The sequence below is a fragment of the Acinonyx jubatus genome, chromosome A1 (assembly GCF_027475565.1).
Source record: "Acinonyx jubatus isolate Ajub_Pintada_27869175 chromosome A1, VMU_Ajub_asm_v1.0, whole genome shotgun sequence".
NCBI lineage: Eukaryota > Metazoa > Chordata > Mammalia > Carnivora > Felidae > Acinonyx > Acinonyx jubatus.
In genome coordinates, this window is record NC_069380.1 from 190,171,914 (window position 1) to 190,198,274 (window position 26,361).

Genomic DNA, 26,361 nt, shown 5'->3' on the forward strand with positions numbered 1-26,361 from the left:
AGAGAGAGAGAGAGAGGAAGACACAGAATCTGAAGCAGAGTCCAGGCTCCGAGCTGTCATCACAGAGCCCAACATGGGCTGGAACTCAAGAGCCGGGAGATCACGACCTGAGCCGACGTGGTCGCTTAACCGGCTGAGCCACCCAGGTGCCCCGTAGCCGTTGCAATTGGCTTTAGTGAAGTTCAAATTCTTCTAGTTGAGATGAACCCCAGTAGACAGGCTGGGGATGTGTCGGTAGTTGCTTTCCTCAGTCCTCATCCTTTGGGCTCCCCTAAGCTTCATTAGTAATGGTTTCACTTTCAGGCGGTTTCTTGCTGACACGGCAAAGTCCAACCCCTGCCCAGCTGACTGCACTGCTCCCCCTGAAGCCTGGTCTGCCCCTGCATACCGCATCCCCGAAGCAGGATCCTCAGAGGGGTCTGGCTGGGCACAGGTGTCCTCCTGCTGCTCCCTTCGCACAGTCCCATCTTCCCAGTCGTCGTGAACCCTCAGGAAGTCTCATTAGCCGTCTTAGCTTAATTAAGCTCATTACATTTGCTAAGCCTCACCAGCTTCTCTACGAGGGCACGAGCCCAGTATGCACAGCTCCTTTGTCAGAAGAAGGGCTGGTGCCAGGCTCCGAAGCTCTCCTGCAGATCCTAGGATTTCAGCACTGGAAGGATTACTTTCCATCCTTGTCTGAGAATGAACTCCTCTGAAATTCCCAGCTCCCGGGGGACGGAGTCCCTTTCCAGATTCCCTCAGACACCGGGCACACAGCAGACACACAAACATTTTCTTGGCCATATTTCACTGCTTGGTTTGGTTTTTGGTAATAGCAGGTTTGGTGACTCCAAAGTCCATGTTCCTCACTCTGGTATCTGGGGCTTTAGGCTCCCAGCTGGACTGCCGCTCATCCTTGCCTCCCGTGAAACCTTGCATTTTCTTCAAGGGCCTGCTTAGGAGCCTTTTCTTCTAGGAAGTTCCCTTGATTTTCAAAGCCTTTTCCTTCCTATGTTCCCCTTCCTCTGAATCATATACAGTTATAGTATGGGTATACGTGGAGCTGGTAAATAGGTGTTTTGATATGCCTACAGATATGGCCACAGTCACAGATACAGGGGTGTGTGTGTGTTTGTGTGTATGTGTGTGTGTACAGAAACACGTATTTGTGTGTATACACATATAGCATGTATACATACAACATGTACATCTGCATAGCCACATATGTATATCACTCATATTCATATGTATACATATATATCTACATAGTATACATATCTAGTATTTTTCTTTTTTTTTTTTTTAAAGTAGGCTCTGCGTCCAGCATGGAGCCCAGTGTGGGCTTGAACTCACAACCCTGAGATCAAGACCCAAGTTGAGATCAAGAGTCAGACGCTTAACTGATGACTGAGCCACTGGGGCACCCCACCTGTCTAGTATTTCTTTTTTTTTAAAATTTTTTTTAACATTTATTTTTGAGACGGGGAGAGACAGAACATGAACAGGGGAGGGTCAGAGAGAGAGGGAGACACAGAATCTGAAGCAGGCTCCAGGCTCTGAGCTGTCAGCACAGAGCCCAACGCGGGGCTAGAACTCACGGACCACAAGATCATGACCTGAGCCGAAGTCGGCCGCCCAACCGACTGAGCCACCCAGGTGCCCCTGTCTAGTATTTCTAACCTGATATGAAAGCCCTTCCATGTCATTAGATGTTATTTTTCAGTGTTGACATATTTATTATAATACTTTTAGAACCGGTTCCCTTTTATATGACTTCTTCACTGCTCTGAACAATGCTCCCATGAGACAATAGCTTATCCAATGAGCAAGCATCTTGGCACACCGCACTTTGGGGTCAGACAGACCTGTGTTTGACTCTTGTCCCCACCACTTTCTGGTGGCCTTGGACAAGTGATTTCACCTTTCTAAACTAGGAAATACAATAATAGTTATCATCTAGGTGTGCAAAAGTGGCATCTAGGGTCGTGAGACTAGTCTTTTGCACTTATGTGGCAATGTACTGGGATGTAAAGTGCTTAACATTAGGCCTGTCACATAGTAGGTGCTCAGTGAAAACACTGCACCAATCGGGGAGGCAGAAGAGAGGATTTACTTTGGCTTTCCCACTGACCAGTATGACCTCGTATAGCGTGATTTCATAGGGTGTGACAAACCCCACAGAGACGATGGGTGATGGCCCTTTACCAGTTAAGTGCTGCCCAAATTTAAGATTGTATTATTGTGGTTGTTTTTACTTTTCTATTTTCTACAGCTTTGAGGAATATATAACCTAAAAACTATGCATGTGGAGAAAAGGTACTTTGAGGGCACTTAAAACATTGCTTTAATTTTATAGATTTGGTGAAAATGATTCATGCCCATTATAAATGATTTAGAGGACACCAAGAAGGCACAAAGAGGAAAGGAAAACTCCAAATCCCCCAACCAGGACTAACCAAGGCTGACATGGTGCTTGTGGCCTTCTTTTACCTGCTACCCCTGTGGTGCCCAGGGCAGGACAGGACAGGCTTCAGCTGTTCGGTAAATGTCTCTTGACCTCAACCAGACTGAGTCATTCACAGCGGCACGCTCTGCTCTGTCCCTCTCGGCCAACCTCTGACAGTTTCATTAACCCCATTAAATCATGCAGGTGCCTTTACACCTCCTGGGCTTGTTAATCTCCGCTCAGCTCTGGGAAGTTAAAACCTGGCTGGAAAGTTGGATGTACCTTGTTAACCTCCATTAAACCCTATTAAATTTCCTAACTAGAGTCTTAGTGGCTTCTAGGAATCCCTCATTAAAGTTTAGTAAATTCAGTTGATTTGGACAAGGGTAACTGCGGCTCTATTCCTTCCAAGTGTGGCATTCCTGATTTCCTGGACGGTGAGGCTGACATGTCCCTCGGACCAGATGACCCTTGGACCCAATCCCAGGAGTGCCTCTAGCTTTTTAACTTGGGAAAGCTCCTCCTCTCCAAGCCTGCATTTACACCTCTATAAATTGGAGTTAACAACAGTTCCTATTTTATGTAATTGTAGTGAGATGAAATGAATCAATGCAGGAAAAACTAGCGGCGTGTTGTCTGGAATGCACTTGATAGCTATTATTGTTTCTAGATGTTAATGATCCCTATAAACTAAAAACTGTTAAGCAAATGGAAGATTCAATTCTGGACATTTATAATGTTGTCCAATATGCCAGGCAGAGTGCTAGGAACGGTGGATTATTTTCATTCTGGTTTTATCCAGACTGAAGAGTATCCATTCCAGTGATGCATTTTAACAGTGTCTCTGTGGCTGTGCGTGTCACTCTATTTGCTCACGCTCTGCCACCTCTGAGCTGTTCCAGGTGGAACACAGTTACTTTCTTGTCCTGAGTCTTGGGTGTGTGTGTGTGTGTGTGTGTGTGTGTGTGTGTGTGTGTGTTTGGGGGCGAGGGTTCAGTTCAGTGGTTCCTAAACCTGGATGTGCATACAAATGCTCTAGGAGATTTTATAAAAATGGTTTCCTGGACCCCACTTGAGGGGATTTTCATTTAGTGGGATCTCATTGGGAATTTTTAACAAGTATTCTCAGTGAGGCTGAAGCTGCTGGATTGTAACCTCTGGACCAGATTCTTTATTGAGTTTAAGTTTTGCTCGGGGAAATTAAAAAATTCACATTCTTGGAATTCAGCCCCTGAGCTTTTTGTTCGGACAATCTGGGATGGAGGCCCAGGAATTGGCATTGTATACGGCATTCTTAGGGGATTCTTAGCGGCAGGAGGTGGCAAGAGCCACACTTGCAAAAACGTTGGACTTCAGACGATCTGATGTTCAATATTCTAAGAGTCTATTTTGAATAAAGGGTGTCTGGTTCCTAGTGAAACTTCTGCATGTTAAGACGTGGGTTCATCCTTCCAACATGACTCATGTCTACGGATCCTCACAGGAGGTGGACTCCAGCAGAGGTCAGTTTAGGGGAAGCTTGGGAACAAAGCGCCTCTTTGAGGTTCAGTGGGTGCGGGGTTAGAGGACATCAGGCAGCCCGATGCTTCTCTGTGAAAGAATGGGAGGGCAGCACGCAAAGGAACAGAGAGAACTATTTATGTTACACTCACATGGAGAGAACATGGTATGAAAATTAGGACTTCCTTTGCTGTCTGAAGGAAATCAGCTCAGGACTCACCTAAATAATGGTGGCCTTCGGCAGCAATCCATCACTAATCCTGTGGGCTCCCACAGACAGCTAAGACTCCCCACCCGCAATGCCCCCAAAATGCCCTCTGAAAAGTCACCCTCCACACAAGGAAGTGGAATGGGAGTGGGGTGGAGAGGAGGGCAACCGCACTGTCAATTTCGATGCCGTTTAAAGTTTCAGAGTTAGTATTTATTACTTCTGGTTAACTAGTAAGATGAAGACAAACATTCACTGTGGGCACCTGTGTGGCTCAGTGGGTTAAGCGCCCGACTCTTGATTTCTACTCAGGTCATGATCTCATGGTTCATGAGCTCGAGCCCCACGTGGGGCTCGCACTGATGGCACAGACCCTGCTTGGGATTCTCTCTGCCCCTCCCCTGCATGCATGTGCTCTCTCTCAAAAAACAAAAACAAAAAAACTAAACTTAAAAAATATATATTTATTGCATTTTATTCCCTTTCATTCTGAGGACAGAGGTGTGCTAAAGTGGCACTAATGGCAGATGTGAAAGTCTCAGGCTTGGCTGGGCAAGGGACTTCATCCCATGAGGGCTCGGGGACCTCCACCAGCACAACCCAGTCAGCTAACCCCGTCATGAGCACATGACTTGCCTGGGGACTTTGTTAAAACACAGAGCTGATTCAGTAGACAGTTGGCAGGTGAGGGGGGCGGAGATTCTTCATGTCTAACAAGCATTCAGATGATGGACGAACTCTAAATAGCAAGCCTTTACTGTAGGTAAAGACACGCCAGTCCATATCCTGTGAAAAATAAGTTTTTAGACATTTGAACATTGAGATCTTTATATGAAGATCCAGATTACCAGCTCCTCTTGTGAAATCTCAAGAACTGGGCCCACAGGGCTGGCATCCCCAAATGGCAACAAGAGGCTGGAGCGGAGTGGCGGCTGCCCTCAGGAGGGACGTGAGTTCCCCGGCTGCCCCTGCGGGCACATCAACCTGCAGCCCTCCATCCAGCCAGGCCACTCAAGGCCTTCGCTTTATACGTGGATAACTGCAGACACAGACTGAAGCTCCTTGCTCAGCGTGTCGGGATCGCTGTGTAGCATTCAGGCTCCACACTCCGGCCTTCGGACCCCTCAATCTCTTTCCACATGAGTGGGAGAGAAGGAATAAACTTCTGTGACCTAAACTTACTCGACGTGCACTGGGATGGGAAGGGGGAATGTAGGAGCTAGTAGTTAAGAGTCTGGAGGAAAAACCGCTGGCAGCAATTGCTGTAACTACACAGCCAGGGGCCAAATACGGAAGTGAAAGCATCTGAATTCCATGTGGACGGTCAAGGAGAACAACAGAATGTGTCTCTTGTTATTCATTCAGATCGTTTATTAAGAGTGAAAGTCGGGCCGTCCCATCTGTGTGATATTGCAACATGAAAAGTCACGTACATACTAAGGAGACCCCACAGAATGGAGAGCCTTTCAACAGTACAGAGCCATAGATTACAAAATTAAAATACAAGTGATCCCCCAAATTTGGCAGGAAACAAGTACAGTATGAGGAGGCCTGGAATGGAAGGGCACTTGCTTTTTGATAAGGCAGTTACAAAATGGAGAACAAACCCACACCCTGAAAACATTCTGATGGGCATAATGGAGAGGAGACACATAAAACAGGGGTCCTGTATGACCCTCCGCCATTGGCGAAGATGCATTCATGGAGTGAGAGCAACCGGAGGGTTTGTGGTTTAAGACGCAAGCCAGGTGAAATAACTGATTGCAGACATTTCTACCTTAAGAAGAGGCCCCACCTTGCCCCAGACTAGACTCCATCTCAAAACATCAGATCAACTTGACCCAACGTTGAACTTGGGAACAGTCTGCAATAAAATGAAGGGACTAAAAAGGCACCCCCAAACACCGTGCTTTCCAGGCCATGACCTTGAGTTTACTTTTGTCCTTCAGTTCAACTGCCTAGCCCAGTAACAGGGGCCGGGAGGCTGGGAATCACAGGGCGTCAGAGCTGTGTCTGTCCGAGTCAGGGCCATATGAGTGACACAACCCCAGAGGACCACATGAAAGGCAGAAGCCTGACCAACAGATCACAGAGCAAGCCCATTTTGTGAGAACTTAGATTCTAGGGCAACACTATGTCTCCCACAAGGGCTTCTGAATCACAGTCTTAAGTCATAAGCTAGAACTGTTCTCCCCTCACATTCATTGTGCAAACTCAGCTGACTGCTTTCCTAATCATTTCACACGACCTTGAGCAGCTCAGCATGGTGGTTCACAGCCCCGAAGAGATGGCCTTGGGAACCTCTCTGCTCAGTGGCCAGGTCTCAAGAATCTGAAGGCAGTTACATTAGACAGGATTTGAGTCCTGTGCAAGTCAGAGAGTGAGCAGAGCTCTGGACAGGTCAGGAGGATGAGATGTTAGTCCAGACAGTGCCATGTGACTTGGGCAAGTTGATCTGAATTTTAGTCTCCTGTCTTTAAAATGAATGAGGGCGCACCAGCAACCTTAAAGGACTTTCCAGCTTGAAAGTATGGCACTTCTAGGACACAGAGACATGTGGTGTACCCCTCCCCTCAAGGTATCCTAAGCTTCGTTTGCTCAATAAAAACATGTGAGGAACTTGCAGAAATTTTAAGGTACAAGCCCTCAGTAGCCGTGGAACCTTTACACTCCACAGGGAGCAGTGTTTTACAATCTTCTAGCTAAAACTCTTCCTGAGTGATGTGAGCATCCGTTTTTGTGTGGCAAGCATGGAGCCAGGGTCTCACCCCTTCTTAGGTTATTTATCAGGCTGATAGCATCCCTTCCTCTCTTGACCCCTCCGTTAGCTTCAGCGGCAACGAGTATAAACAGGCTGATGGGGTTTCCGCAACATCCTTCAACAAGGAACTAAATGGACCAATGCTGAGGGGGAAGGACAGTCAGCACACCAAAGTGTCCATCTGCCAGCTGCTCCTTTCCAAAAGATGGCTGCTAGGCCACGGGACAGTGCCAGCGATTGGGTCCTTGGCCAAGATGAACAACTTGTTCCACATGGCCCCTACTGGGGACAGACTAAGATGGAAATTACAGAGAACATAGAAAAGCCAGAGGTTTACAAAGATAGAGCAGGCTTCCCCAGGAGGTAGTGAGTTCCCTGTCCTCAGAGATGTTTAAACCCAGACTGCTCAAATCCTTGGTGGGACAGTTGTAGGCAGAATGTCAGCACCTGCGGGGAGACCGGACTGATGACTTAAAGACCCTTTCCCTACTTTTGGATCTGAGAGCCTTTAGGGGACTTCCATGAAGCAACTTTGCTGGGATCCACGGTCTGGACAGCCTACTTCAACAGATAAGGGCTCCCGAGTAAGTCCCCTCTCCTACTTTCTCCCTCGTCTACCAGCTGGTTGTCCTGCAGGATATTAACCAAGAAGTTCCCACAAAATAAGCAGCGGAAATGCCAAGGTTAGATGTGACATTCCAGCTGCAAACAATTATTAATATCTGTTCCCTGGAAGGCTAGCAGTGAATATTTGGCTATGTCAGGAACATCTACCAACTTGGCGGCTCTAACACGTAAGTGAAATTCCTTGTCATTTTACAATGCCAATCTTGAAGCCTTTGGTTTCAATCTTTCATGGGATTCAGCTACGATCTTTTTCACATGCTGTTGCCAACCTAAGAGTATGTTTGCTGAAATAAGAAGTTTGTCCATTTGTTTTTTTAAAACCCTAAATCAGAGCGACATGAGTAGCAGGATGCGGGCATTTCCACGTGACAACCTTCAGCACATATGAAAGAACCACACCAGGCTGGACCGAGGCAGGCACCATACTCTTTAAGAAGACAACGTCCGCTCTGGATTTCACATTCCAGTTTTGCCCAGGAGCACCAAGAGGAGAGAAGGCAATGTTGCAACATTACAGGTGGAGAGAAGCGCCAAGAGTCCTTGGCAGGTGCGTAAAAATGTAGGCAGCCAAGATGAACACTGCTTTCCCCAAACCCCACTCCTTCGGAGGGCCCCGCCATTTCCCATAGGCAGAAGCCTCCTGCGCACAGATCAAGCCATGGGAAACTGCAGAAGAGGCTAAGGCAAGCGGCTTAGTGGTTTGATGAAAGAACAGATTTCTGCACACATGAGAAACGTCAGTTCAGATAGCTTTGTCTTTTCTCTCATCTGACACGTTTTCAAAGGGTGAAAAGATACCCACGACCTCCATTTTCCAAAAGCACCTCTTCCGAGGAGAGGTGGCACAGCGTCTGGCTGAAGGTGCGAGTCTCCCTGGGGTTCTGGCTGGAACCAGAGCGCGCTTACCGATACACGTGAACAGATGGATCCTAACACCACAGCTTCTTGTACAGAAACGTACTGCTGTCTCTCCCCACTGGGAAACGGACCTGCTGTTCAAGAAACAGTGACAGGATCTACACATCTGCAATTTTCACTTACACATCAGAAAGGTACACTTTCTCGACAAGAGATGGACCTTTCCAGACAGAGGGTTACCAGTGCCTTAACCTCTAGGCCTATCTGGCCCCCCAAACTGCAGCCTGATGAGAAAACACTCCCCTTGACAAGGGGGGGTGCTTGGTGTTTGATGCCTCCAAAGCCTTTCTAACTCAGCCTCTTAGGAAAAAACCCATACAAGCCACATAACCTTTGAGCCTTCCTGATGTCCACACACCAATATCTTTCAGCTACACGCAGTACGACAATCTCTACATACTGAATCTGAATGACTAAAAACACTCAGAGTACCTTGACGTGCCATCCATAGCCGGGTGTATTAAAATAAGATCCCCTCATAGTCTAGAGTATGCTCTATGTACATTCATTTATACATATTTAAAAAGGCTGTAATCTGCTAGACGTGCATTCTGAACACTGGTGAAAATTTGCTGCAATGGAACACACTGCATTTTAGTGACAGGGTGGCCTGTCCCCGGTCCACAGAGAGCATGGCCCTCTGCCTCACAGAGTGGAGACCTTCAGCAAGTGCACCACCCTGCTTAGTGGGGTTTTGTTCTGACTTCTCTGTGCGGATGCCCAGAGTAAGCCATCTGTGGGACATTAAAACTTTCTGCTGGGCCAGGCCATCCACAGCTCCTTTTACAATTTAAGGCTTAAGAAAGAACTCACAATCGAAACTGAGTAAGAAAATGATACTTTTGACCACAGTTCATGTCAAGACGGTCAGAAATTAGAATCCAAGTCCTTTTCTTCTCTTTTTCTCCCAGCCCCTATTCACATCCTTTGTCCCCTAATACACTGATTAGAAACTTTTTCAAAAGCATATTTTTGGGTATAAAGCTTTGCTTTCAAAGGAGACTTTGGCTCTGATATAAGAAGATAGAGGAATCTGAGGTTTTGAACATTAAAAAAACTCAGGTAATTATTCATACTTTAAAAAAAAATCATTTTAGCAATCTTTTCCCCTAAAAGGGAGGCAAACTGCTCAGAAAAATGAACAATGGCACTGACCTTTGCGAATAGCTCAAACTCATGATTTGCTGGTGACCCCGAGGCCAGGGAGTCAAGGCCAGTCAGACTTTTTGTCCCAGAACTGGACTTATGAGCAGGAATTACATGATCCTTGGCAGCTTTCTTGGTGGTTGTGAACTAAGGATTCGTACTTCTGAAAACACAGGCCCCAGATCACTAAATATCTCCATCTGTCAAAGCATTTATGGCCTAGAATGACTGAAGTCATAATTCGTAACTTCACCCCAAAAAGTAAAGCACAGATGGTGTGCAGAGGGCTGCGTCTCCTGTGAGGGTCTCTGCATCAGTGTTTCTGGAACCTCCATGAACAAAGCTTGGCACGTGCGCTTGCCCTCAAATCCTCTTGTGATGAGAAACCTCCTGCTGGTGCATCAGGACTTCCTCCGTACTCTAGAAGTTAAGTGGTGAGCAACAGAAATGGCAGGGGTCTCATTACCTAGAGGTGTGAAGCAGATGTTACGAGGCCGGCACGGTCAGTGACAGTGCAACTAGCCAACAGATACTGCTCGAGTGCCTACTGTGTGCAAGGCAAGGCATGGGACACGTGAGGAGGACCACTGTCAAACTGATGTGCTGCTAAACGACAAAGCTCGCAACAAAGCGGGGGCACGTCCGTCTGTTCCTGGGTCTACCGCTCCTCAAGCTGGCTGGGCCTCACTGCTATCCCAGTGCCACCTCTCACACAAGGCAGAGTGGTATTACAAGGTGAGTACCGAAATATTTTTTATCCCACACTTCCAGTAGAATTGGCTTAGTGCTTTGTTAAATGCTACAATACATAGTCTCTCAATCTCATTATGGTCTTGTTTTTTCAGTCCAGCAGTTGCCTTAAAAGAAAGTCTTTGTATAACATGCTGACTCATGAGAATATGATTCTCCTGACCGAAAAGATTTACAGTATTCATCATTCAAACTTCTTTATTTACAATAAAATTTAACAGTCTTTATGGGCCTAAATGTGGCAGATATCACCTGTGCATTAAGCATCATACTTTGTTCCTTGATGCGCTTCTTCCTCACTCAAGCTGCTTGCCACCCTCCGATTTCTGGTCCAGTCTACTCTTGTTACTCTTCACCATGTAGATGAAGTAGGCGAGGGTCTCTTTTTCATTCACAGGTATGTTCCTGAAGTGTCGGCTGACAGTCTACATGGGGGAAAAAAACCAGAGTCCATTAAAGCATGCATAAATCAGGGCCACAAAATCTGAACTGTGCCATAGAGGGAGTAGGACTTAGCTTCCAGAACTAGGGAGGGGATTACGATCACTACAGAACTTCCTGCAGTGCTATAGAGCTCAGAATGCCCTTCTTCTCCAGGGGTCTGCGGGATTTGGTTTCCAGGCCTCCAAAAGCAGCCCTTTAACCCCCACAACACCCCCAAATGCAGTTCTATTTCAGTGGCAGCCAACTGTCCATCATGGCAAAAAGTCAAGGTCATCCCCATGGAGGAACAGGTTGGGACTGCTCTGCTTGGCCAGCTGCTACCATCTCCAGCTCTCAGGCCCTGGGACTGGGCAGAAAAGTGTCTTTTTAAAATTGTGTCAAATGAGGGGCGCCTGGGTGGCTGGGTTGGTTGATCTTGGCTCAGGTCGTGACCTCACGATTCTTGAGTTCAAGCCCTACATCAGGCTCCCTGGTGACAGTGTGGGGCCTGCTTGGGATTCTGTCTCTCCCTCTCTCTTTGCTCCTCCCCTGTTCATGCGAATGCACGCTCTCTCTCTCTCAAAATAAACAGACATTAAGAATAAAGTAAAATTGTGTCAAATGAATAGCCAGTTGTTCAGATGTAAGTGTTTGACCCAAGAATTCACCTAAATAGAACTGCCTCTTGAAAGACACATCACATTTGAAGAATAATCTGTCATTCACTATGCACTCCTGACATTTGGCTTTATTTTATAAGTCCTGAGAATGCAGGTCTCCTCTTGCCCCACCTCATCCCATCCCTTCCCCCAGGGTGAATGCTGGAAATGGGTAACATTACCTTAGAGGGGTAAGTCTTGTGCACTATGTTTTATCTAGATGCTGAAAAAGTTTAAAGTAAAAATGATAGATCAGCAAGAAACCCCTAAAGAAAAGATCAAAAACCTATGGGGCTGTGAACTTTTAAGGAAATTTCTGATTGGATCGAGGGGGCTAGGACTGATGAAAAAAAAAAGTCAGAGAACTAGCACTAAAGAGTGGTCATCTCTGGATGGTAGGATTATATTTTTCTTTTTTTCATTTTCCCAATTTTCTACAATGGACAGAAAAGCACATTACGAAAAGCGTGATGAGAGGTCCTCACACAAATGCCAATCGGACAGAAGTATCAAGCCAGGCTGTCAATATTTTAAAACAATGGCCAACAGACCATTCTCCGCCCCCTCCTCCAAATTGTATTCAGAGCTCAGGATAGGAGAAAAATTTCTTGGGTTCCATTCACTAGAATAAATGCTTCCATTACCAACATCAGAGTAGAAGAAATCAAGGAAAAAAAAAAAAAAAACTAAAGAAAAAAATAGCTCCTAAAGAACATGAGCAAAGGTTTTGGGGTGATTAATCTGACACACCTGATGTGCAGAAAGGACCATATCTATAAAGAATCTTACAAAACAAGATTCAAACAAATGAACAAACAAAAGCACACTCAGGACTTAGGATCAGGAGTCTTGAGATTCCAGGCTCAATTCTGCCATGAACTTGCTGTGTGATTTTAAATAAGTCATTTCCTCTCTCTGTGCCATGGTTTCTGTGATAGAAACTGGGCCTTTCCAGGTAAAGCTGTGGGATTCTGGATTGTACAAAAGAGGGACTAGGAAGTTGTTTCCAGAGCTGTGGAGGGCATTATGATCAACAGACACACATAGCGGTAGGGGGAACCAAGGTCACTGACAGAAGCACACTTCTGGCTTTCTTTTTACAGTGCGATTTGTCCACTTACTTCTGCTAACTGGGCCTTATTGAAGCCTGGTCTGGTCTGCAATTTGTAGTGTCGTTTATAACGCCGTAGAGTGTTCACCTGCAGCTGGAACAGGTCAACCTGGAGAGAAGAGGAGAAACACATTATCCATCACCTGATTAGGCATGACTAACCAGGAGTGCACTATGTGCCCAGCACTACTCTAGGAGGGGCAGGGGTGAAGAGAACTACAGAAACATCTTAGAAATGATCCATTGAGGACTAATAACTTGCTGGGAGGACAAAAAACAAAACAAAACAAAACCAAAAAACAGTGGAAACACAGTTCTGGCTGGGAAGGGGTGGTCTCAGGGGGCTCACGGAGGCAGTGAAACTGAAGCAAAGGAGAGCAGGGTTTAGAAAGATGGTAAGGACGGGGCTAGTGTAGGGAATGAGAGAGAATACCACCAGTACAGAGAGTCATGAGAGGAAGTCATGAGAGGAAGAGGAGTCATAGGCATTAGTGACAGGTTTAAAAGGTGGGACTGGAGGGCAGCAGGTCTCGAAAAGCAGGAGCTACCATAGGTAGTAGAGGGTGATGTTCCAGAAAGATGTGTCTAGTGGGGGCTTGTAGGGAAGACTGGTGGGGGGTGCGGGGGGTGATGCTGTAGCAGGGATCAGAAATGAGATACTCGAATTGAGCTTTGGAGGCTGGTGATACTAGAGGGGGACACTAAGCATGGACAGCAAAGGTAAACCCAGACAGGCATCCTGGAGGACGACAGGCCACAGCTTGGCAGCAGACTGGATGGGGGGCATGAAGAAGGACAGTGGGAAATACTGCTGTTCTCAAAGAGTTCTTCCCTAGGCTGAGCCTTCAGGTATCAGAACCCCCAACAACTCTTCAGGGAAAACTGAAAAGCTACTGTAGCTAATGTACAAATCAGCAGGTTAGGTTGGGGTCTCTGCAGGCGGCTGGATGACAGAGGGAAAGGACCCCCCCTTTTTTTTCTAACACAGGAAGAGAGGAAAGCTTCACAGTCATGAGATATTGAAGGCCCAGAAAGCTGGGCTGCTTTTACCTGCCTCTAAAAGAGATGTTCTTGCTTCGGGCAGGTGGAGAGCACTTAAAAACAAAATGAATGATCAATATGAGGGACCAAAGTCCTTCATTCTTTTCAAAACATTCCTCAAACCTTTTTTTTTTTTTTTTTTGTAAAAAGCATTGAAATTGAATACATCCATTTCTTTATAAAATAATAATACTAACGCTAAAGGCGACAGAAAAATACTATAAACCAATGCTAGAAAAAGGGACACCGAGAGGGGCAGGGGAAAGGACCATATTTCCAAAGGGTTTCTCCACATCTGCAGACAAAGGCCCGCCTACTCTTTCTATTCGTACGCAGTCATTTCCACTCTGAGTGCTAACAGGCAGTTGCCATATGAAATATTCATGTGTCAAATATTCAACGTACATTACCAACGGTTCTTCTTCTGCTGAGTCTTAAGTGAAAACAACTTAGATAGAAAGAAAAGCCAATACTGCTTCCTGCAGGCTTGCACATGAGGCACTGGCACCTTGAAGGTTTGAGAAGTCTCAGTCTCATCGTCTAGTGCAATGGTTCTCCACAAGGGATGCTTTTGCCCACCCCCAGCCCACCCCGCCCCACCAGAGGACACCTGCTAATGTCTGAAGACATTTTTTGATTGTCACTACTGTGGCGACTGGCATCTAATGGGTAGAATCTGGGGATGCGGCTAAACATCCAATGATGTCAGGGACAGCCCTGACAGCAAAGGCTTATCTGGCCCCCAATGTCAGCAGTGCCAGGGGTGAGAAACCTTATAGCTGACTTTGGAATGGCTCCTTGGGAACAAGCCTGGACCAGGGATCAGAGCGACGGAAATTAGAGCTGGTATGCATTGACAATGTCCACCTTCATTTTGCAGACCAGAAAACAGAGGGCAAGTGACTTCCCTCAATCCATATAGGCTCAGTCTCCACCTCTGAAGGCAAAAAAAAGTTTAAAAAAACTTGCCATTGTGGTTGTAGTTAAGAATTTATCAGGGGTTTCTTGAAGAAAGGCAGTATGGCCTACAGGAAAGGACACTGGACCAGAGCCCCCTAACTCTGTGTGTGACCTCGGGTCTCTGTGCCTGTCTGTGAAATGATGGGGCAGTGAGACTAGTTGATTTCTAAGTTTTCAGCTCTCAGATTTGATATTACCATGACTCTCTCTCTGATTCACTTTTCAAACAAACCACAGCAAAACAAAGGGGACTAAAATTATTTCCGAATACAACCAGTAGACCAGGCCAGAGATAACGATCACATTAGAATCCATTCTCCCAGCTTTCTCAAGCTGATCCTTTTGACCTTTACCTCAGGAATGTCAGTGTCGTGCTCAGGAGAATCTCCGCCATCGTCACTTGTCTTCCTCTTCCTTTTATTTCGTACACTCTGGATGAAATTTTTGTGGAAGTCGCAGATATACAGGTGCCTTACCTGATGGGAAGCAAATTAAAGTGAGAGTTGCCGATTCCATGGAAACAGCAAGAGGTACCTACCAAATTATGGGGTTCTCGCCACTGCAAGGCACTGAAGAGACAGAAGGAAGAATAAGACGTAGGCCCTAATTTCTAGAGGTTTTATGTTGGGTTGCAGAAGAAAAAACCCACAAAGAGACACGAACATTACTATCACACTGGGCAGCAGATCATAAACTAAGTCCTCACTGAAGGCTAGAGATGATAAATGGTACGGATTCAGCCACGGAAGACATGCCTGTGGCTGGGACAGTCAGTGCAGAGGTCCCTGACTACAAGGGAGGATTTAGAGGTAGATAGGAAGCATTCCAGATGGGAAGAAGAGCCAAGACTTAGAGTCTCAAACACGGCTGACAAGAAGGCGTGAGGGAGGCAGCCCAGGGTAGACAGTGTCAGTGAGGTGGAGATAACGGCCCACATGGGAGCACAATGAGAGTTCGGGGGTGGGGGCTACGAGAACAGCTTAGACTTTCCTTAAGACAGAGTCCCCCAAGGTTTTGGAAGCAGGGAGTGATGTGACATTTTCAGACCTGTAGGAGTTATGAATTTACAATGGGCTGGAAGGCACTGTCTCAGGAAGGAGGAGAGGAGGAAGGATGGGGCTGTGGCGACGGCAGACAGGACTTCCTATTTTCACACGGACAACAGCTACTACTGTAGGATGACGTCTCTCTGAAAAACTTGATTTCTGTGTATCAGAATTATACTTCTTGCATCAGCACACCTCTGGTCCACAAAGAGAAGTGGAAAGGTGCAGAGATTCTCATTCTCCCAGAAGCCACATGGAAGAAGGTGGATGCTACCGCTGATTTTCGAATGCAGGCTGGAGGCATAATAGTAAGTGAAGGCAGCAACAGCAGCTAAGTAGTAACGTGTTTTTACTGAAGAATGTAAGTGCTAGGGTTGGTGGGAGGAGACACTCAAAAACCTAACAAACTAAATGCCTGTGTAAATGACTTGGGGTTGTTGACACTGAGGCAGATGTCACACAAATGTTCTTGAGGGACTTCTGAATTTGAGTTTATTCCTTCTTTTTTCTTCTTTCTTTCTTTTAAGTAGGCTCGGTGCCAGCATAGGGCTTGAACTCACAACCCTGAGATTGAGAGTTGCATGTTCTACCAAATGAGCCAGCCAGGAACCTCTGTTCCTTAAATTCTTTTTTTTTTAATTTTTGATTTTTTTAAATGTTTACTTTATTTTATTATTTTTTTAAATTTATTTGTTCTTATTTTATTTTTGAGGGAGGGGCGGAGGGACACAGAGAGAGAATCCTAAGCAGGCTCTGCGCTGTCAGCACAGAACCCGATTTGGGGCTCGAACTCACGAACTGTGAGATCATGACCTGAGCCGAAATCAAAAGTCAGATGCTTAACTGACTGAGCAACCCAGGCACTCCTAATTCTTTCTTTCTTTCTTTTTTTTTTTTTTTTTTTAAATTTTTAAGCTTACTTACTTATTTTGAGAGAGCGAGAGTGAGCATGAGCAGGGGAGGGGCAGAGAAGAGAGGGAGAGAGAAAATCCCCAGCAGGCCCGACGCAGGGCTGGAACTCATGAACCATGAGATCATGACCTGAGCCGAAATCAAAAGTTGGATGCTCAACAGACTGAGCCACCCAGTCGCCCTATTCCTTAAATTCTTAAAGATAAAAGTAAGCTGACAGGAAACCAACATCAATTAATTCAGGTCTTTTCACGGAGAAAATAATGAAAATCGCTTTGCAGTCAGATGAACGATCACTTTCATGTGGTTGGGTTGGGGAGTCATGAGTACTTTTCAGTTTAGATTGTGACCATATCTTGCAGAGAGCAGGTGTTCAGTAAGTGCAGTCGCACCAACAGAGGCGTCCCTCGCATCTAAAAACAGCTTAGGCCAGCAAAAGCCACCAGTTACAAATGGTTACAAATTGGAGTAGCTTTGCCAGAGTCAACTCTGTCAAAGGACTTTCAGTTACAGCATGTCGCTGTCCCAAAGAATCCCTCCCGGTTGATGTATGGACCACGGGACAAGGTTTTATCAGGGAAGAAAGCACACTCACACCCTACTGTCCATCCCTGATAGGAAGCTGGCCCTCATGTTAGCTAGTTCCATGTGTAAACTCTGAGATTAAGCAGCTTCTCAAATTCACAGAGTGCCACACTTGGTAGAACAGGCCGCAGAGGTGATTTCCCGAGCTGTGGCTGGGAGATTTCAGGTCAGGACACTAGAATAATGGAATCCTGGATGGAAGAGAACTTAGCAATCACCCGTGTAACCCCGCTGGCCCTGATCTCATTTTCTACAGAGAGAAACAGAAGCCACACAGATGGAGTTATGATCTGGCCAAGGTCACTCAGACCTTCTGATCCCTCACACAGGTCCTTTCCTACCCCAACATTTTCTTTATACTGTTCTCAACTTCACTTTTCTCCAGAATAAAGCAAAAATATGTCAATTGGAGGAATGTTTGAAAACACGTTATATGTTAATAACTCATAGAACACTGCCAATGTCTACATCAAATGAATTTAAACCGCCTGAGTTGGACTTTTGGTGCTATTATTTTAAAAGGTTCTCTGCTAGACCCTTTTACAAGATAAATAGTCATTATTTCTCCTTAGCCATTTTGAAGTACATACTGGTTTTCAAAAATTTCAGAGCTCAGTGACCTTTGGGGGCTACGGGTTGAGGAAGGAGGGTGCTAGCAAAGGCTCTAGTGTTTTTCTTTTCCGTTTCCCTTTCTGCAACAGCTAAAATTTCTTGTAACACAGCAGTTACTTAGAATTGAATTTCTGCCCAAGCCTGTGAGAATGAAATAGAATCCCCTTCAGAAATAATGATTGTACACCACCACCTTGAAACAAGTTGTGAGTGATTCCATCTTGAAACACTACTCCTCCAGAAGCATTACTTTGGGGGAACTCTGGTGCCAGGCTCAGGATGCCTCTTTTGTAGACAGTGTGTGTGAAAACACCAACGTAGCTCAACACAGGTTTTCCAGTGGGGTCACTGGGTAAATGGAGCCCCCCGGTGGCAGCATCACAATTGTTCAGATGTCATGGCATCCAAGGGTTTAAAAGAACAGGAAATTTCTTTTTTTTAAGGACTGGAAAATATTATTATTATAAGCTGCTCAAGTAAAGTTGCCCAACCACCTACACAAAAGGTAGGCAGTGTTTCCAAGAGGATGAATTCACTGCTGTTTTAGGATTAGGCATTTCACTTCAGCGTGTGTCCTAATCTGGATCTCTAGCCAATTGTTTGCCCTCAGATGAATTTCTTTCATTCATCCATCCATCCATCCATCCATCCATCCATCCATCCATTCATTCATAGAGATTTGTAATAAGAAAAGCCATTAACTCACTCCCAGCCATTTTTTAAAATAGCATCTTTACATTCAAGAGTTGCAAATATGTATTGTAATTGTTAACTTTAGAAAAACTTGGGGGTGGGAGGGAAGAGCCTGGAGAAAAGGGCAGGGAAGATATTTTATTTATTAAGACTTAATCAAGGCTTATGCATGGTGCTTGGAAGTAAATCAGATAATGGGTTTTTAAATTAACCAGCCTCTCAGTCACTGTGACACTTTGGCACTGTCCTTTCCTATCTCTGGGACTCAGTTTCAGCTGCAAAACCCAAAGTAAAAAAGTGGTTGCCCTTTCAGTTTAACAAGCAATCTATGATTTTCCCCAACAGTGGAATTTTGGTCCTAAAAAAGAACGGATGTTAACCACCTGAACTTAGCTTGTCTACCAGAATATTAAAACCCCCCTTAACTCATTTCCAATTCCTAATCACAAGGCAGCCACTTAAGGCTTGCAGCAACAGATGTCAAACTAAAAAGTTCTTAATTGGTTGACAATAGGCACATCTTTAGAATTGTTAACTAGAAGTGGTGAAATCACACAGGAAAAGTTTCCCTATAATTAGGCACAAAACACAGGGTGATTCTAATCAAATTTAAAGCCCCCTTCCCTAAGAAGTTACCCCTAAGAAAACTGATTTTCTTCCTCCTGGTCACTTGGACTGCAGGAACCGCCTCCCAAAACCTGGTCTTGGCCTTATTTCTGCCACATCCTTGAAAAATCCCATTTCCCCACAGCTGCATGCAAAGCAGCGAGCTCGATGACCCTCCGCAGAAGCCGAGGCCGCGGCAGGGGGGAAGTAACTGCCACCTTTCCATCTCTGAACGAATAACATGGTTCTGAGAAGAGGAGAAGTTAAAGAAGAGCCGGGCCCCTTCATCGCCCCCTCCCCAACACTTGCTCCTTCGTGGGCCAACAATATTAACCCATGTCTCCCTGCTCTAAATCAACACAACAAGCCCTAAACTGTTGTCAAATCTCCCCAGGAAGGAGAGGTCCTCGGAGCCCCCTTCCCCCCGCCCCCCGCCGCCCCCAATCTCCCGGATTTGGGCAGAATCCCAGTCGGAGCCTGTCTGCGCTGAAGCGGCCTTTGAAATCCCGAGTGCAACTCCCCACCCAGTTTGCAGATAAAGGGCGGCGAGGCCCAGGGCGGGGAGGGCCCCGGGGTCCGGCCCTCAGCTGGGGACAGCGGCCGGAGGACGGCGGCGCGCGGGGACCCAGCCGGGGACAGGGGCAGGGACAGGGACAGGGGCGGACTCACGCTCTTGTCGATGTCCAGCTTGAGTTTCTTCTGCGAGATGCTCTTCTGGACCCTCTTGCTGAAGGAGGCGTTGCCCGCGGGCCGGACGCAGCGCTCGCCGTCCTCGATGAGGCAGCAGCTCTGGCCGTAGCCCGGGGCGGCGGCGGGGGCGGCGGGGGGCCCTTCGCGGCTGTCCTCCTCCGTGCTAAAGCCGTTCATCTCCCCGCCCCGGGCCGGCCCCTCTGCGGGAGGATCCCCAGTAGGCCACTCCGCGGCCGCGCGCCCCGCGGGGCAGGTCGCCGAGGCCCCCGCACCCGAGGGTCCCGGAGTCCGTCTCCAGACCAGGCGCTGCCCTGCCCCGCGCCCAGGAGGCCCGGCTCTGCTCCGCTGCGCTCCGGCTCCTTCGGCCCCTGGCCCCGCGCCTCCGGAAAGCCCCTTCCTCCCCGCTCGAGGCCCCGGGGTCGGCTCCCGCGGCTCGCAGGGCCCCGCCGGGGGTCACCCGGAGGCGCCTTCTGCCGGGGGCCCAGAACCGTTACCCTTCGGCAGGGGCGTCCGGGAGGGCGTCCCAGGAAGCAGCCGCTCCCTGGGGACTCCGGGTCCGGCTTGCCAGGGGGTTTCGAGGGCCCCCGCCAGCTCCCGCCTTCTTTCGGCTGCGGGGCAAACTCGCCGCCGGGCAGCTCCGCCGGGGTGGCACGGCCTCCCCGCGCGGGACCCGGCCTCGAACCCGCGGCGCCCGGGCCCCGGGGCGCGTCCGGCTCGCTCCACCCCTGCAGCCGCTCGGCTGCGCCCCGAGTCCCGCGGCAGCCCCTGGGCCACCCGGCCGCCGCCCGCCCAACACACCGCACCACAACAGTTCGCTCCCCCGCCCTCCGCGGGACAGCGGAAGTCCCGCCTCCGCGCGGCCATTGGCCTCGTTCGCTCTGTGGGCGGGGCCCCTGCCGCCGCTGGCGCACCCCATTGGGCGCCTCCGCCGCCAGTCCCCGGCGCCTGGCTACTTCCTGGACTCTGCTGGGATGGGTTCAAAGTAGAGAAAGTGGAAGAGGGAAGAGTTACCCGGGTGCGGGAGGGGAATCGGGCCGCAGACTCTTCAGGCTCGGGGAGGGATAGTGAACAGGGGCCTGGCTGGACGGAGGGCCAGATTCCGGGAACGGAGGAGCACAATCGGGGGCGTACTGAAGTGTAGACGTGGGAGGGGGCGCCGAGGGACAAACATAGGGAGGGGCATTGAGGGGGTACCTGACGAGGATAGAGGTTCTGTCATGAGAACGTAAAAACCGCAGGACCAGGGCCAGAGGACCCGCAGACCGATGGGAGATAGGGTGGATGAAACAGCACAGAAAGCCAGGCATGGCGGGAAAGACTGAGGGACAAGCCGGTACAGATACGTGGAAAGACGTGCAGAGGAGATGATGGGGGTCTGATGGCGGGTATTGCAAGGTAGTCGGATGCTGGAGGGTGGCGGAGACCTCAAACTGTAGAGACTGGGACTGGCTTGGTCGGCGCCGAAAGAGGAGAGGGAGGAAGAAAACCCCTACGGGGCTTTTGTGACCCTACGGCTGGGAAGAATCGGAAGTCAGTATAACGTCTGGAGGGTGGACTGGGTGAACCGCGCGGGGAAGCGGGGACTGCGGAAGACCGGGAGAAAAGGTTGGAGTGGAGGATCTAGGGCCAATCTCGGCATGGGGAAGGGCTTGCTGTATCTTGAGCCTTCCCTGAAGCTCTGTAAGCTGTAGCTTCTATTGCTTTAAGCCTCCCGATCTATCCACGATAGCTAGCAAGCCCCTGAGCTTGGGGTTAGGTACCCAGGGCATCACACACCCAGAAAGGCCTTCGGAAAATCTAGTCTAGCACCCCTAGTCAGGCCACCACCTCTCTGCTGGGCAACTTGGGGACTAACAATGACCAAAGGCCCAAAGGGACTAGCCCAGCGTCATAGGGTCATGCGGTCACACAATCATTTAGGGATGGGTAGCATTGACCTGGGTGGGGGTGGGGGGTGTTCAGGGGGCGGGAGTGTTAGGTGAGCACTTGTACCTATTTTGGTAGTACTAGGTGGCTTGGCATTAAAGAGGTTTTTGGTTTGTGCCCTGATGAAAAAAGGAAAGCTACCAGTTTCCATGTTTAGGAGCAGATGCTCTGTGATCTTAAATTTTCTTCAGTGACCTTGAACGTATTTGTACCCTCTCGTCTAGTGATTTCACATGCAGAACAGCCATTTCAGGAAATTGGCCTACCAGAGAAAAATTGAAACAAGGATGTTCATTGTAGGATTATTTATAAAAGGAAAATAGAAAAAGAACCTCAAGTTCCACAAGAGAAGTGGTTAGGTAAACTACCGAACATCTTCAGAGTGAGATATTTTGCAGTTATTTATGATCTTTTCAACACTTAAGGTAGTTTCAACATCACTGTAAGTGTTTTCTGTATAGAACAATTCATCATGGACTCTTCAACAAAGAATTGATGAGTTGGAGAAGTGCTGTATTCGTGTTAACTTAAAAATGCAGGATTTAAAATTGCATATGGGATATGTGTGTACATATAAGTTAAAAAATAGAAAAGGAAAGCAACTGTTTGTGCATATGAAATCTACCAAAGTACTAATGTTCTAATAGTAATTATTATCATGGATAGTGGAAATATGGTTGATATTTTTCTCCTTTTGGTCTACCTTTGCATTTTCCCCAGGAAGCAATTATTGCTTTTATCGTAGGAAAATATAGGATGAAAATGAATAGGAAAAAAGGCACAGTTTAATAGAATGCCTCACTCAGAGTTCATACATTCAGAAGGAAATTATTGAACGTATTACATATACCCATTTCAGGGTCGGCCACAAGAGAAGAATGAAACATAATCTTTACCCTAAAAGAGAGTATCTTCTAGCGGGGGGAGCTCAGACACATACCCAGAAAACAGTTGGGTGTCTATACAAGGCAGTGTGTGATGTTGGCTCCAAAGGTGACTGGTACGGATGAGAGGTCTACATTTCCCACATATATGTTGCCCTTAGATATTTTTCAAAACAGCACTTACATCCAGTGCCAGGCTGCTACAGTACACACAGCTTCTTTGCCAGATTTTCCCCTGGCACTGCCCCTGGAGCAGGGGAGAATGGTGCCTTTTCCTTTTCCTAGATGGGTTCTGTCTCTCTCTCTGTCTGTCTGTCTGTCTCTCTATGGAATTTATTGTCAAATTGGTTTCTATACAACACCCAGTGCTCATCCCAACAGGTGCCCTCCTCAATGCCCATCACCCACTTTCCCCTCCCTCCCACTCCCCATCAACCCTCAGTTTATTCTCAGTATTTAAGAGTCTCTTATGGTTTGCCTCCTTCCCTCTCTCTAACTTTTTCCCCCATCCCCCTCCCCCTTGGTCTTCTGTTAAGTTTCTCAGGATCCACATATGAGTGAAAACATATGGTACCTGTCTTTCTCTGCCTGACTTTTTTCACTTCGCATAATACCCTCCAGTTCCATCCACGTTGCTACAAAAGGCCATATTTCATTCTTTCTCGTTGCCATGTAGTATTCCATTGTATATATAAACCACATCTTCTGTATCCATTTGTCAGTTGATGGACATCTAGGCTCTTTCCATAATTTGGCTATTGTTGAAAGTGATGCTATAAACATTGGGGTACAAGTGCCCCTATGCATCAGCACTCCTGTATCCCTTGGGTAAATTCCTAGCTGTGTGATTGCTGGGTCATAGGGTAGATCTATTAATTTTTTGAGGAACCTCCACACTGTTTTCCAGAGTGGCTGCACCAGTTTGCATTCCCACCAACAGTGCAAGAGGGTTCCCGTTTCTCCACATCCTTGCCAGCATCTGTAGTCTCCTGATTTGTTCATTTTAGCCACTCTGACCAGCATGAGGTGGTACCTCAGTGTGGTTTTGATTTGTATTTCCCTGATGAGTGACATTGAGCATCTTTTCATGTGCCTGTTGGCCATCCGGATGTCTTCTTTAGAAAAGTGTCTATTCATGGCTTCTGCCTATTTCTTTTTTTTTTAATTTTTAATGTTTATTTATATTTGAGACAGAGAGAGACAGAGCATGAACGGGGGAGGGTCAGAGAGAGAGAGGGAGACTCAGAATCGGAAGCAGGCTCCAGGCTCCGAGCTGTCAGCACAGAGCCCGACGCGGGGCTCGAACTCACGGACCGTGAGATCATGACCTGAGCCGAAGTCAGACGCCCAACCAACTGAGCCACCCAGGCACCCCTCTTCTGCCTATTTCTTCACGGGATTATTTGTTTTTTGGGTGTGGCGTTTGGTGAGTTCTTTACAGATTTTGGATACTAGCCCTTTATCCGACATGCCATTTGCAAATATCTTTTCCAACTCTATCGGTTGTCTTTTAGTTTTGTTGATTGTTTTTCATTAGCAGTGCAGAAGCTTTTTATCTTGATGAGGTCCCAATAGTTCATTTTTGCTTTTAATTCCCTTGCCTTTGGAGATGTTCCTAGACGGGTTCTCTATCTCAGCCCTTGGGGTAGGGGATGCTCCTTATCTGCTACTCCTGAATTCTTTAGAGTTCTCTTTACTGTTTTACTACTGTGCCCTGTTATAATTCATAAATCTTTATATTAGCTTTCCTCTGTTCAAATTACTGTGTGATTTCTCTCTCTTAATTGGACCCAGACTGATACCCTCAGTTTCTGTGTAATTTTGTGTGTGGGGGGGGGGGAGGGTGGTGCACATGCTTTTAACTACCATTTATAGACAATCCTATAGTCTTTCTTCAAGGAATATTTTATAATCTCTCCTCCCTGTTATTATGTAGTTTGGTTTCAAATAACAATTTTTTTTTTGGAAAAAAATCTGAGTTTTCTGCTGGGGAAGTAAATCTGTAACTACAGAAAGGAAATATAGTGAAATATTCAAATAATGAAGAAATGAATACAGATAGAAGCTTCTGTGATCCTTGTTTTGCTTTGTGTAGGATTTGAAATTCTTGAAATGGCCAAGAGAATCTGCTTTGCTACATTTATAACTTTAGGTAATTAATTTACAACAGTTCCTTAAGTGCTTGAAAGATCTTGCTTTTTAGATTTGTAAGTCTGCCCTGTTGGGCATTTAAAGTGTTTGAGAAAATCAGACATATTAAATTTGTAATTGTAGTCTGAAATGTCTAAGGAAATTTGATTAATTAAATCTGTAAGCCTGTTAAATGTTTAAGGAGGATTGAATCTGCTAAACTTAAGAATTAATTCAACAGTAATCAAAGAACAAGTGAAAGTGATTGTTCTTATCTTTATATGAAAAATCACCAGATTTATAAAGGAATAACAAGATTTGTAAATTGAACATAAAGCCTTTAATAAAAGCTAGGTTTTAAAATGGCAACTTGACTCAGTAACTGTAATATTCTTTTCCATCCCCAAGTCTACCTTCAGATAATTAAAATTACAGGCTGATAACCCCCAACTCCATAGTTCTAGCTGAGGCCTCTCCTCAGAGCTCCAGAAAACAGCCTCTGGAGCTTAGATGCTCCAGGGGCATTGCAGACCAAATGTTCAAGTTAAAAGCTTCGGACAACCAAATCCGTTAACTGCAACCTGTACCACCCTTGATTCTCTCTTCTTTCACCCCACTCCAAGCCCACGCATCATTGAGGCACTTTCTTCTCCTTCCAATAGATATTTAGAATCTGTCCCTTTTGCTTCGTTTCCTAAGGCCAGTGGTTCAGCCCAGGCCACCATCACCTTGTGTCTAACGTGCTTTACTGGCCTATGAGCTGGTCCCTAAACCACTCTTTCCTGATGGAGCATCTATACAAACCAAACCTTGCCCCACTTCTCTTAAGCCCCTCACCAGCTTCCCACTGCATTCTGACAGTGCCTCCTGCCATCTCTTTGCCCCCTTCCCACGCCTCAGCTCTGTTATTCTTCCTTAAGTTCCTCAGATAAGCCAGACTCCTCCCTACCTCAAGGTCTTTGCATTTGCAGTTGCCTCTACCTGGAAAGCTGTTCTGCTCGCTCCTCCCACAGCTGGCTCTATCCTCCAAGTCTTAATTTAAATGTCACCTCTGCAGAGAGTCTTCCCTGATTAAAAGGAATTTTTCTTCCCAGCCCCTGCCCATCGCTATGCTCCATTCCGTGTCTTATTAGCATTCATCACAATATTCAATGATTCTATTTTATTATTATTTTTGTGGTGGGGCTGTTTCTCCCATTGCACTATAAGCTCCACAAAGGCCAGGACTATGTCTGCCTTGTTTGTTGTTGTAGCTCCAGTGCATACAACACTAATTCTCCAATTCTGGTAGCTAACAAGAGTAGGGACCCCGTAAACATTTTTTCAATAAATTAAGTATATCCAACTCTACCAAGACATTTATTAAGTAATAAAAAAGATACAGGGCACTACGTGGAGTATGAATTCCGTTTGTTTTTCTTAAAATTTTTATACCCAAATACACATATTTGGAAACACAAGAAACTAGTAATTGTGGTTGCTTCCGTGGTGGGGACTGCAGGCCAAGGGAAGAAAGGAAGAATCTGAAAATTAAAAAAAAAAATTTTTTTTTTAACTTGAGAGTGAGCAAGCATGAGTGGGGGAGAGGGGCAGAGGGAGAGAGAGTGAATCTTAAGCAGGCTCCATGCTCAGCATAGAGCCCAATGTGGGGCTCGATCCCATGACCCTGGGACCATTACCTGAGCTGACACCAAGAGTCATATGCTCAACCAACTGAGCCGCCCAGGCACCCCAGAATTTGAATT

At 46.7% G+C, this 26,361-nt stretch overlaps 1 protein-coding gene across 1 annotated transcript; it reads right to left on the reverse strand.

The window, feature by feature from the left end:
* Nucleotides 1–5,482: 5,482 nt before the first annotated feature.
* Nucleotides 5,483–20,484, reverse strand: SAP30L (SAP30 like). Its single transcript, XM_027077593.2, has 4 exons — nucleotides 19,656–20,484; nucleotides 14,886–15,008; nucleotides 12,542–12,640; nucleotides 5,483–10,763 (listed from the first exon to the last, which is right to left on the reverse strand). Exons 1-4 carry the CDS (start codon nucleotides 19,851–19,853, stop codon nucleotides 10,635–10,637), a joined length of 549 nt encoding a protein of 182 aa, XP_026933394.1. The 5' UTR covers nucleotides 19,854–20,484; the 3' UTR covers nucleotides 5,483–10,634.
* Nucleotides 20,485–26,361: the final 5,877 nt, after the last annotated feature.

Bases quoted from the DNA above. Each gene is read 5' to 3' on its own strand.
- SAP30L (XM_027077593.2), bottom strand. From the start codon at position 19,853: ATGAACGGCTTTAGCACGGAGGAGGACAGCCGCGAAGGGCCCCCCGCC. The intron at 15,009-19,655 runs GTGAGTCCGCCC...GCTTCCCATCAG, and splicing joins AGCTGGACATCGACAAGAGC to GTAAGGCACCTGTATATCTG. The intron at 10,764-12,541 runs GTAAGTGGACAA...TCCCCCATGTAG, and splicing joins ATAAGGCCCAGTTAGCAGAA to ACTGTCAGCCGACACTTCAG.